The 12,759-nt window shown below is 45.2% G+C and overlaps 1 protein-coding gene across 1 annotated transcript in view; it reads left to right on the plus strand.

Moving 5' to 3' along the window:
- ITGA9 (integrin subunit alpha 9) overlaps positions 1-12,759 on the plus strand; it is a 331,030-nt gene that overhangs the window by 62,281 nt on the left and 255,990 nt on the right. Inside the window, exons 10-13 of the mRNA XM_004419499.3 lie at positions 1,926-2,031; positions 3,653-3,747; positions 8,011-8,101; positions 10,472-10,517. Of these exons, the coding sequence (XP_004419556.2) occupies positions 1,926-2,031; positions 3,653-3,747; positions 8,011-8,101; positions 10,472-10,517 (338 nt within the window). The remainder of the gene's footprint in view (positions 1-1,925; positions 2,032-3,652; positions 3,748-8,010; positions 8,102-10,471; positions 10,518-12,759) is intronic.

The following is a 12,759-nucleotide window of genomic DNA, read 5'->3' on the forward strand; positions in this document are numbered from 1 at the left end:
GCAGTCATTTAAAGAGCAGCCAGGGGAGCGTTAGAGCCTTGGGCTTTCTTGGATGTTTGCAAACTCTTTGGGAAGGTGGATCTGAAACCTGGGAGGGAAGGTGCTTCCTGGTACCTGTTGCAGCGACTCTTGGCAGCTGCATCCCCACTAACATTCCAGGAAGAGGGACCGGTGGGCGAGGGGAGAAATGAGGTGTTCATTAGGGAGATGAAAACAGCAGCCATTCAGCAGCTGCTGGCCACTCTATTTAGAAGAGACTGACACATTTGCACGGATGTTAACTTGTTAGGCAATAAGGGGACCAGCCGAGAGCCCCACAGTGTGTCTAAATCAGGGCGTGGAATCTTGGAGTAGGATAATTCCTCCAGACCGTCTCTAGGCACATTGCACCCACACATCCCCCCCGCCCCCAACCAACGTTTCTTAATGCCGTGAAGTTACCCTAAATACCAGGGTATTCTTATTCCTGTTGAACCTTATCTGATTTGATTGATGATTGTAAGGCAGAGTGGAGCAGTGGGAAAAATGATGACTTGAGAGTTAGATGGACCTGTGTTTGAATTTTGGTGTTGCCGCTCACTGGCCTGTGTGATGTGGACAGATAGCTTGAAATTGGTGGCTCAGTTTCCTCATCTGTAAAGTGGGGAGAGTCGTAAGGTCTTCCTTGTAGAGTCATTGTGTGATTTAAGTGAGGAGATGGCTATGTAGTGCCTGGTACATACAAGGAATCAGTGTGTCCTCCTCCCTACCACACTAATAGGAAGAAATCAACCCATATTTGTGTTGTGGGGCAGGGGTTTCATTGGCTTAAGAAGTCATCACATGGGCCGGCCCCGTGGCTTAGCGGTTAAGTGCTCACGCTCCGCTGCTGGCGGCCCGGGTTCGGATCCCGGGCGCACACCGACACACCACTTCTCCGGCTATGCTGAGGCCGCGTCCCACATACAGCAACTAGAAGGATGTGCACCTGTGACATACAACTATCTACTGGGGCTTTGGGGGGAAAAAAATAAATAAATAAATCTTTAAAAAAAAAAAAAAAAAAAAAAAAGAAGTCATCACATCTTTATTGTTTCCAAGTTGCAATTTGTTTGTGTTTACAGTGAAAAAGAAGATTCAGTCATAACAAGAGCCAGACCCTCCCTGGGATGGCTGTGGGTGTTCGGTGGGTCCAGAGCACCTCTGCACTGGGACAGGCCTAGATACTCTTATGCCGCAAAACATCGGGTTGTGTTTAGCACTCTGATATTCACATGTCAGTGATTTGGGGGTAGAGTGGGTATCCTCAGACGGCTTTTACCGCCACCCTCACTATTGACCCCTCCCTCTGTTGGTTGCTGTTTGCTCAGGAAATCCAAACCACACATGATAATGACACAGTTGTGTGCGCACCACCCCCACTTCCTGGCCAAGAACAACTGGGGGTTGGATTTTCTGATCCAGGACTCCTTGTGTCAAAATTACTAATACGTGCACTTTGCAAAACAGCTTTATAGGCTTGTACCGCAAGGCATAGTAGAGAAAAAATAGATAAAACTATTCCCTTTAAAACAACTTTGGGGGAAAAAAATGTTATCCTATAAGGAAAGCTGAGAGGATACTTTGGGGACAGGTTGGTTGGTTGGTTGGTTGGTTTATAGAGTGTTAGGACAAGAGAGAAGTCTAGTCGTTGGTCAGTGTAAGAATCTCCTGCCCTCTAAGATGCCTCTCAGGCTGTTGGAGACCCTCTTGCTGCCCAGGTGAAGGGGACTCATTTTGCCACCAAGAGAGAGAAGTTTGGGTGCTGTGGTTCTGCCCAGGTGTTTCCTGTCCAGGGGTGTGCTTCAGGGGGGGCGGCATTCTCAGCTCTGGTTTTTTATTGTTTTTTTGGTCTGTTCTGTTTGTTTTTGTTTTGTTTTCCATTTTTCCTCCATCCTGTTTCCCAGGGAGCCCTCGAGGAGCATCTGGCCCTGAACGGGGATGGCACCTACAACGCACACTTTGGGGAGAGCATCGCCAGCCTGGGCGATCTTGATGACGATGGGTTCCCAGGTCAGTGAGCTCGCGCCTGCCTTCTAACTCTACCCTCACATGATGTGCTCCTGGATCCACTGGCCTGCTTGGAAGGCCCATCGGTATACCCTGGGGAGAGAGGACACATTCATTCATTCATTCATTTATATATATATATTTGTGTGTGTGTGTGTGTGTGTGTGTGTGTGTGTGAGGAAGATCAGCCTTGAGCTAACATCCATGCTAATCCTCCTCTTTTTGCTGAGGAAGACCAGTTCTGAGTTAACATCTATTGCTAATCCTCCTCCTTTTTTTTTTTCCCCAAAGCCCCAGTAGATAGTTGTATGTCATAGTTGCACATCCTTCTAGTTGCTGTATGTGGGATGCGGCCTCAGCATGGCCAGAGAAGTGGTGCATCAGTGCGCGCCCGGGATCCGAACCCGGGCCGCCAGTAGCGGAGCGCGCGCACTTAACCGCTAAGCCACGGGGTCGGCCCGAGAGGGCACCTTTTAGAAACAACGTTCTCCATGTAGACACAGGGCTGAACTCTGAGCCCAATGGAGTTTTGCTTCCGCATAATTCCTTCTCATCAGCTCAGTGTTCTTTGCTATGTGTTTGCTGTGCAAGTGAACCTTAGGGCTGGTCCACTGGGGCTTCTGTGGCAGAGAAGTTGGAACCTGCTTCCTCCTTCCCCAAACCCTTCTTATTTCTAAGCCTCTGATGCTCCATGATGCTCTGCCGTGCTGTTAATGAAATGAGTGAGAAGAGAATTAGACATTCTCTCCCCCGATAGTGACTGCATGCTGGACCAACTTTTGAATATGTAAGTGTTTGGAGGGGTGAGGGTGTGTATACCTGATGTCTAGTTCTCTTTGGACAGCAGTATCCTTCACAGTCTCTTGGCTTCTCTCTCTGGTCTGTTAAATACCTCCTTCCCTCACTGTATATACAGTATTCAGACATCAGGGCCTGTGGGAGCCATGTCACTAGGGGAGATGGCTGAGGCAGAAGATGGGCGGAGGGGCAGCTCTTGCCTCAGGCCAGGCATCCAGGCTCCTTTGATACCCGCATTCCACTGGCCAGAGAGGGCTTCATTGGGAGAGAAGGGACCCTCCTGAGATCATGTAGGTGCATGCCCCTTACCCTTGACCTCATTTCTGCAGACACATGACTTTCATTAGAAGCAAAAGAAAAAAGTAAGGAGGATCTAGGCTTTGTTTCCAGGAGTTGTCAGTTTGTGAGAGTAATGTTGATTAATTTTTGGTGAAGTGAATGTTATTTTATACAATTCTCTTATCCAGGAATAGAGTTGACTTTCTCATATATGCAATAACCAGTGTCTATGGAATTCCCCTCTCTGACCAACAGAAATTAGGGTGGGCGGCTTATATTCACATTTCTCTTACTGGATGGGTCAATGACTTTTCCTATGAGGAAGAGCTAGAAACTTCTCCAGAACTAAACTCCTCAACTTCTATAATTTTCTTTCTACTTTCTTTTTTTCTGTTAAGAGATTATGTGCCTAGTTTTATGCTTGAACAATCAACAACCAAGACATTTCTGGTATGGAGGGACTCAGACATGATGACAGGAATTAAGAAAACTGCCCTGTATTAATCCATATGGCTTTTCTAACCCATAGTTGTTTTTCTCCCCTCAGATGTGGCCATTGGCGCACCCAAGGAGGACGACTTCTCGGGGGCGGTCTATATCTATCATGGAGATGCCGGTGGGATAGTCCCTCAGTACTCAATGGTAATTGGTGTGAGAGTGACATGGTAACTGTTCATATATTCATTTGACAAACATGCAGAGAACGTTTACTCTGTGCCATGCCCTGGGGTACGGAGGAACACACAACATTGTTCCTGCCTTCAGCCTTCTCACTCTCTAGTGAAAGACATAAACAATTGATGTTGCTTATTAAATACAAAAACATACTCATGGACTCTCGAATTTGCTCACATTCAGGGATACATTCTGCCTGCAAAAGGTAATATCCAAATTCTTACCCAGAGTTAGAGCTATTGATTTAAGAAGAAGAGGCTTTCTTTTTTTTGGGTTCTCTTTTGTCAACCATCTGTGCTGAGCGAAAGGAATATGTTGTAAAATATAATCTAGAGAGAGAATGGGTCACGGAGGAGGTGCCCAAAAGCTATCACAGGGCTGTTGTCTCAATTGGCATTCAAATGAGGAGCTGGTCGGAGCTCTGGCCATATGCTCCAGACTTGGGAACGTGGAAGTGGTGAGTTCTGTTTTTTGCCGTATCAGCTTGGTGTTCAATCTTGCTGATGGTGTCAAGCTCAGCCCATGGGAAAAAAGGAAGTCACTCTCTGGACGGAAGCATCGTCAGGATGTTTGTGAATGTCTGTGTGTAGAGTCGCACAGGCCTGTGTCTTTCTTCTAGTGTGTCAGTGACAGAAAGGGACTGAGCACAAATTGAGAAATTTCCAATCAGCAAATATTGATTTTTTGAGCACTTATGTGCTTACCACTTCCTACTCATTCTTATATTTCTCGTCACAAAGAAGCTTGCCTTATATCTTTTTTATTTTTTTTTGAGGAAGATTGGCCCTGCGCTAACATCTGTTGCCATTGTTCCTCTTTTTTTTTTTTCTTTTTTCTCCCCAAAGCCTCAGTACGTAGGTGTGTATCATGGTTGTAGAGTTGTAGCTCTTCTATATGGGATGCTGCCCCAGCATGGCTTGATGAGCGGAGAGTAGGTCCGTGCCCGGGATCTGAACTGGCGAACCCCAGGCCACCGAAGCGGAATGCATGAACTTAACCGCTCGCCACCAGGCCGGCCCCGCCTTGTATCTTGATTATTACTAAGGAAACAAATTTAACTGAGTCTTGTTTTTATAAAATGTTCTATAAAATGATATAGTTGTAAAGTATCAAACCCTGTTCATGTACTAAAGTCTCTAGGTAAGAAAAAAAAACTTAAGTTGATTTTAAGAGGCCGTACGTAGATGTAAGGTCAATTTATACATTCGTAGTTGTTCTTGAAGCAGATATAAGTTAGCTAGGGAAGGGTTGAGGTTGGTTGGGTTGTTGCCGGTAGAGCTTCGGTTTCCTCTGTGCTGGGACCTCCTGCTCAGCTCAGTGACTCCTGCAAGAGACAGATGCTGAGGGAGATGCTAGTGAGAGGAGGGACTGCTTTTTGAGTACCTGCTCTGCCCTCTTCTTACCTTTAATCCTCAGAGCAGCCAGGTGATAAGGATGCCTTTATTATCCACCTTTTATTTCTGAGATGACTGCCACCCAGGGAGGTCGTTTAACTTGCCCAAGGTCACCAGCTTGTAAATGGCAATATGGCCACTGAAACGTTGCCAGTCTGACCCCCAAAACCTTTTATTGTAACCACCGCCGTCAACTCCCCATTGGAAAGAGGAACACTCAGGAAAGCTCAATTGGAAAACTTAGGAATATGGGAACTTATTTTGCCATGAGGCATAAATACTCCAAGGAGCATTTATCTACACAGACCATCCTCTTTTCATTAGAAATGAATAATGGTGGGGATAAACTCTTAGGTGATAATGCCAATGTGGCAGGAGGAAGAGGGCTTCTGGCACAGTTTGGGGTCCACATCCGTGTCATAAGGGGTGTTCTAGTCTGGATCAGGGATGCTGTTGCTGGTGTGACAAGCTGAAAGTCATCCAGGGAGCCCCATCCTCGGGCAGCCGTCAGGGTCACTCTCCACGCATCCTCCTGGAAACTTGTTCCCCGACCTTGGAAGCTAATCACACAGAGAGGCAACCTGAGAGAGCCCCCCACTTCCACTCCTCCCACAGCCGGCCCTCCAGTGTTTTGTTTTGTTGCTGGGTGGAATCCCTGCCGAGCACTGGAGGATAAATTTTGTGGTTAGCGTGGAGTGTCGTTAGTAGGAAGCAGGGATCAGCAGCTGGATGCGTCCTGCCTTTGTCAGCACACAGGCTGGCTCCTTAACTTTGACAAAGATAAGTGGTTTGGGGCTCTTTAAAAAAAAAAAAAAGACAGACAACTATGATTATACATTTCCAGGCTGCTAACATGTGTATGATAAGGTCAGTAACTTAAAAGGAAAAAAATCCTTTAACGACAGATTCTTCAGGGCCGAGGTCTGGACAGAGGGGGCATTGTGTGGGTGAACTCGAGGAGGAAGTCAGAAACAACTCTGGGCAAGCCACTTGCTTTTCTTTGGCCTGGATTGGTATTATTTCTGCTTGGTAAATTGTGAGATCAGGGCCTAAAGTTCTTCCACGTTACTCTTGAGCTCATTCCGCTTTCTCGAGTTCACCACGGAAAGTGTTGATTTTAAGATCCTGTGTGCCTTTCTCAATTTGAGAACCCGCTGGGCATGGTATGGCGGCCCCTGTGATCTTTCTCCTGCCATAAGGACACTGCATATAAACCTGGTGAGGTGGAGGTTTTCCAAGGCTCCTGGTTTTCATTTAGAGTTATTAGCACCGAGCAGACTTATCTTCCTGGCTTTATGGCATAATGGCCTGCAGATGTCTGTGGGATAACTTAAGCCTGCATCGCCACCCCCATATGGACCACCCCTTCACTCTTCCTCCTTGTCCCAGCCACAGCATGCCTTAGAAATGCAAACCCAGGGCAGGCTGCTGCTAGTGTTGGACTTCAGAGCCAAGATGTTCTGCTTCTAGATGTGGCTTTTAAGAAATACGTAGACACACATACATATTTGTTTAGACAGATCCTTGTGGGATGTGGGCTCTGCCTGTTAGCAAGAGACGTTTCTTCAGTCTTTCCTACAGTGTTCTGATTTGTACTTTGATGCTTGCACGTTTCCTGCTGGATGGCTTAACCAAAGATGGCAAGAGGGTTATTTGCAATGATCGGCTGCTGGTAGGGGGAGGGAAACGTCCCTAGCATCTCCATCTGTAGATCCTATGGAAACCCCCCTCCCCACACTCATGACTTCCCTGCAGGATGACTCAGTAAGGAAAAGGAAAAGGAAAAAGTTCAAAGTGAGTTCCTGGATATCTGTAAACCTGTTTCTGACATGGATTTTGCATGGCATGAAAACAAAGCATTTCTCTTATCATCCACAATGAGGGCATTGTGAGGTAAGCCTCCCCTAGGAGACTGTATAGATAAAGGGAAGAAGGAACAGGTTAGAAGATGGGACTGTCCTGATTCAGGAAGTTCAGTGTCTTTGTGAGGAACTGTGCCACTTGAACGTTGATGGATGATGAAGGCTGGGTGTACAACAAATAGTCTTGAACCAGCGTGGCATGTGTTAACATACGTTTAATTTAATGATGAATAAAAAGTCAGTACAAATGCTGGTATGCCCCATGGTGGTAGAGCTGTGAATTCAGGATGGTTGGTTGAGGGCTGAGTTGTAGGGGAGAGGGCAGCTTCAGCTGATTTTTTTTTTATTTCCTACAGTTCGTGGAAGGTTCAGGACCATGGATTTCTAGATTTGCTAGGTAAAGCTGTTTCATCCTGTCTGTGAAGCTCGGGAGCCTGTAGCTCTTCTGATTGGCTCGATTGAGAGGCAGTTTCCACATGGCCATCTCTTCCAGCTAGATGTCCTGATTACCTGTCGACCTCAGGAAAGACTAATGTGTGCCTCTGAGGAGTGTTACATGTTTAGTACATATTTGGGTAGAGAGACATAAGGTAAATGTGTTCTTAGAATTTCGGCCGGCTATACCTGTGTAAAAACAAAACAGAACCTCTGTTAGAAATGGAAGTTAAACTATCCATTTTGAACTTCATTCAGCATGTCAAAACATTAACACGCCAATCTAGGTGGTTTTTTCCTTAGCACTGAACTTAGAAAAAATTTTAAATGATGACATTTGGCTAAGGCATGGAATAATAAAGGAGTGTGTGGTCTTCTACGGCCTGCTGAAGGCCCCCTGATCAAATGAAGACTGCATTTTTTTCTTTCAACAACTTGAAGATGAAGCGTCTTCGGGAAGCTGGGCTGCAACAGTCACGGGTTCTTATTTGTGACTGTGCTCCTTTCCGGTGACTCAATTTCCCTATTATCTGTTTCAGAAACTGTCGGGGCGGAAGATAAGTCCAGTTCTACGGATGTTTGGTCAGTCCATATCAGGAGGCATTGATATGGATGGAAATGGCTATCCTGGTAAGCTGTTTTTCTCTAAAGGCATGTGAGATAAATGGAGATAAATGAGGTAGAATAATTTCCAGTCTGGTAAGCAGTGGTTACATCTATTTAGGATTAGGAAGATTCATACAATAGAATGGGGTATTTTACCTGGTATTTGATTTTAAGGTGGAAGTGTTGAAGTTTATTTTTGGGTTTTAAAATGACCTACTCTGAAGGGTTTAAGGACCTGGAGGGTGAGTTTTTACAGTGACTTCTGAGGCAGGAGGTCTTTCTGATGAATAAAAGCACTGTCCACGTTTAAAATGATAAGCAGTGCAACTTCATGTTTCCCTTGATATTTTACCACATTCAGAGGCTTCTTACCCTTGAGCCCTCTCAGAGGAGCTGAGCAACACCTTCCCCACCCCCAACCCCAAAAGAAAATTATTGAGAGAAAGATTTGGAGCAAAAAGAAAAACATGTCCTCTCCCTGACGGACAAAACAGACCTCACCATTCAAGGCTGGCTGGCTTGTCTTCAGGGTTAATTTGTGCCTTGTTGTGGTTGAGGCTAATTGAATAAAAATGTACAATTTCAAACCCCAAGTGATATCCAGTTTAGGTAAAACTGACTGGGCAGTGGAATAGTGCTTCTTTCGGTGTCTGAAGGGACGGAGTAGGGTGAGGTGAGTAAACAAAGATAATTTGAAAAAAATCCAAAATCATCATGGAATTCAGAAAAAAATTTCCTGAAACTATAGGTCATCTTGCTTTTGAGAAAATATTTTTTTCCACTTAAAATGCCTCAGAAGGATCTGGGAAAACTAATGCAATCCTGTATGATGGCACCAAATTTTGTGGTTTCTTACAGATAGAAGTTTTGATCGTCCCTCGTAACTTTACAGAGCCAGGAAGAGTGGGAATAGAAAAGGCTCATTGTTGAAGTTTTTGTCCCTGTAGACCCTCATGGGTCTTTTTAAGTTTGAGAAGGCACTTCTCCATGTTCTGGGCGATTTGTGGCCATCCCTAAATAATACCTTACATTAGCTTAGCACTTTAATATATGCAAAATGCTTCCAAATGCAATGTACATCTTACAGTAACCCCAGTAGGTAGGTAGAGATGGGGGTGTCCCCCCACTTTACAGACAAGGATACTGAGCCTCAGAGAACTTAGGGGGCTGGCCACAGACCATGTCGTGGTGGACGGGGTCCCAGGCTGCTTCTCTATAAATGCATGGTGAGCAGGTATGTTCACACTTCACAACAGATCTGATTTTCTTATCTTGCATTTTTCATAAAAGAAATGGCAAATTCATCAGGTTCTTTTATTTTCGAATATCTAGTCAAGTCAAAAAGATTATTGGAAAATAATAAAATTAACAAGCACACTCAAGTGCCGAAATTTTAGCAGCACCACAGTTTATGGGTTGGCTATTTGTTTTTCCTTAATGAGGGCATCATGTTAGACTCTCTTGGATTCAGATGCTTGGTTCTGGGCAGTAGTAACGGAAACCCCAGGGGTAGGGGGTGTATATTAGAGGGAAAGAGAGGAGAGAGCTATTGGATGAGTGAATACTTCCTAAATTAAAGTTATTTAGGCATAAACATTACCAGCTAATGCTTGTGTCTTGATTTATAGCTTACCATGTATTTTCATGAATTTTCTGATTAAAAAATCTGATTTAATTTATTTAATAAGTATTATGTTTAGTACATATTTAATATTATATTTCACAAGTATTTAATAAATATTTTCTGACTTAAGTATTATGAAATATTATCAGCCTTTTAGGAAGACACTGAGGATAATGATCTCCATTGTACAGAGAAGGACTCTGTGAGACTCGGAGGTCACGTAGTGAGGGGTGGAGCAAAGAAGATTCACGTGTTCTTTAGAACCTAGAGCTTTTTCCAAGAGTCATTTAATTCTAGGTATCCTTTTCTCTGATTCACTGAAGTCCAAAAGAAATATATGTGAGCCACATATGTGATTTAAAATATTCTAGTAACCACATAAAAATGATAAAAAGAAACAGGTGAAATCAGTTTTAATGTTTTATTTAGCCAACATATCATTTAAACAGATGATCAATATACAAATTATTAATGAGATAGTTAACAGTTTTTGTACTAGGTCTTTGTAATCCAGTCTGTATGTTACACTCACAGCACATCTCAGTTTAGATAAGCCACATTTCAAGGTCTCAATAGCCGCATCTGGTGTTTGACTGCCATATGGGACAGTGTGGCTGTAACTCTTACAAAATCATTATATAGCCTAGAGAATGGTTGTCAGGGGGCCCGGGGCCTCGAGGCCAGGTCTCCATTGCTGTGGAGCACCTTGCCAGAGGGTAGGTGGGAGGGGCTTCAACAAATTTCTGAATCTGTAAACTTCTGGTTTTCAGATGTAACTATTGGAGCCTTCATGTCCGACAGCGTGGTTCTTCTAAGGTGAGATGCTTCACTCTTGCTTCTGGGATTACGTTCTTCATGGGTGAGGAATGGAATGTGGTGGTGCTGGGGTAGGGGGACGGGGGCGGGCAGGTGGGGCACAGGAGTGTTATTCACCATTAGTCAGCAATTCCCTCTGTCCTGTTCCTTGCAGGCAGAGGTGCTTAGTAAGTGGGAATGCTACCTTTGTTTTCTCATTCTTATTATCCTCCATCTCAGGGTTTCCAGCCTCAAATGGCTTACAAGTGTGAGATGATAGCATCCCTGGAGCATCTAGGCAGGGTTTGGGGTGGACTGAGCCCTACGGGTTTTTGGCTTTTGCCGTGAACGACTGCTTCCATTAATGTTCTGTACACATATTATCATTTCCTGTAGGTGCCATGACACTCAAGGGGCTAGGAAGCACTGTCCCGTCCCATCTCTTCGTCCCCACACCCTGCATCCCCACCTCCGCACCTCGTCAGTCCCCAGCCCCCCAGGGACTGGGAGCCTTCTGCCCCTTGGGTAGCTCTTCATTCTCTGGTGGCAGCAGAGGTGAGGGACATGAACTTAGACCTGGTGATCACTGAAGGCCCTGCAGTCTGGATCTCTCCTACAAAGGCCAGTGGGCTGCCATCCCATCCATGAACTGCCTCCAAGTATTTCTATCTGTATGAGTCAGAAGAGGCAGAATTACACTTTGGAGTGAGAGCCAACACTCAGGTTTTGTTAGTAACCTGATGGCAGAACTTTCTAAAATAGGCTAGTAGGATCTTAGAGCTGGAAGGGATCCCAGAGGCCATGTAGTTCCACACCCTAGATTCTTCTCATTCAGCATTGCCTTCTTCTGAGCCTCCACTGCAGGGCCACACAGCCTCCTCTTGAATAAGGTGCCCCCTGTGGATGGGGGCTTAGTAACTTATAAGGGAACCAGTTAACCCCCAGGTAACTGAAAATGTTAAATTGTTAAAGAGGCAGAATAGCTTGAGGTTAAGAGTGTGAACTCTGGGGCTGGGTGGCCTGGGTTTCAACCCTGACTGTGCGCTTACCTGGTGAGTTTCCTGGGTGGGCCTGGTAACCTCTCTTTCAGGATTCTCATCTGTTCTACAAGATAATAGTGTTCACCTCACTGGGTTCTTATGAGAACTCGATGAGTTAGCACATGTAAAACACATAGAGTGGTGCCTGGTTTAAGCGCTCAATAAATATTGGCGACTCTTATGTAAATCAAGTCAAATTTGCCTCCCCAAATTCTGCTTCTTGGTCCCGTATCTTCCACCTAGCAGCCCTTCAGTATTTTAAGGTGGCAACTGTGTCCCCCAGGCGGTGACTTCACTAACATAAAACCCGCCTAGTTCCTTGAATCACTCCCCACGTGGCTGGATTTCCACTTTCTTCCTCACCCCTTCCTCTGGGTTCACGGTTTTCCTCTCAGGTAAAGCACGAGCTGCAGATGACTGAGGGTAGACTTGTGAGGCCAGGGGCTCCACCTGGTGCCCCCGTGGGGTGGTTTCCACCCTCTTCACTATCGTGAGCAGCTTGCTCTGGCTTGTCAGGATTCCTCTGGAGTAAAACACGTTCCCCGGCTTCTCGTAGTGGAAAACGGGCCCTCTCAGAACCGGGAGCATCTGGCTTAAGGTACATCCTGTAGATTCTGCTTTTTCATCATTCTTGTATTTTATAAACTTCCGGCTGTGAGCTCCAGCCCAAAGAAGCTTTTCTTGTTCTTTCATTTGTGGTGAGGGACAGCCTTCTCCAGGAGTTTGTCCACATGGATGTAACGTAAACTGAGGCAGTTACACAGTGGATGGAAGACCCCAGCCTGGGTTGGAGGGTTGAATTTGAAGTGAAATCTAGCAGGAACAAATGTAAAGTCCTTTGAGGGGAACGCCAGGGAGAGCTTATGGAGAGAAGAAGCTCTAGGAGAGGAGCTTGGGAGCACTGGCCTGGACGGAGGTGGTCAGCAGAAGGCCATGATGGCCATGAAAGGAGTATGTAGGGATGATGAGACCACAGTAATCCATTCCCTCATTTATTCGGCTAATGTGTACTGACCTGTTGAGATACAACTGTGTGTCAGATCCTGGGTATACCATGGAGAACAGCTAATACAAGTGAATGATCATACAACCCATGTTTGGTAAGACTCACCATGTACAGATGCTATTTAAGCACACAGGTATATTAACTCTTTTTCATTGTTGTTTTTTCTTTTTATATTGAGGTATAATTTGCATACAATAGAACCCACCAATATAAGTAT

The sequence above is a fragment of the Ceratotherium simum genome, chromosome 5, assembly GCF_057802395.1.
Source record: "Ceratotherium simum simum isolate JZ-2026a chromosome 5, ASM5780239v1, whole genome shotgun sequence".
NCBI classification, from domain to species: Eukaryota; Metazoa; Chordata; class Mammalia; order Perissodactyla; family Rhinocerotidae; genus Ceratotherium; species Ceratotherium simum.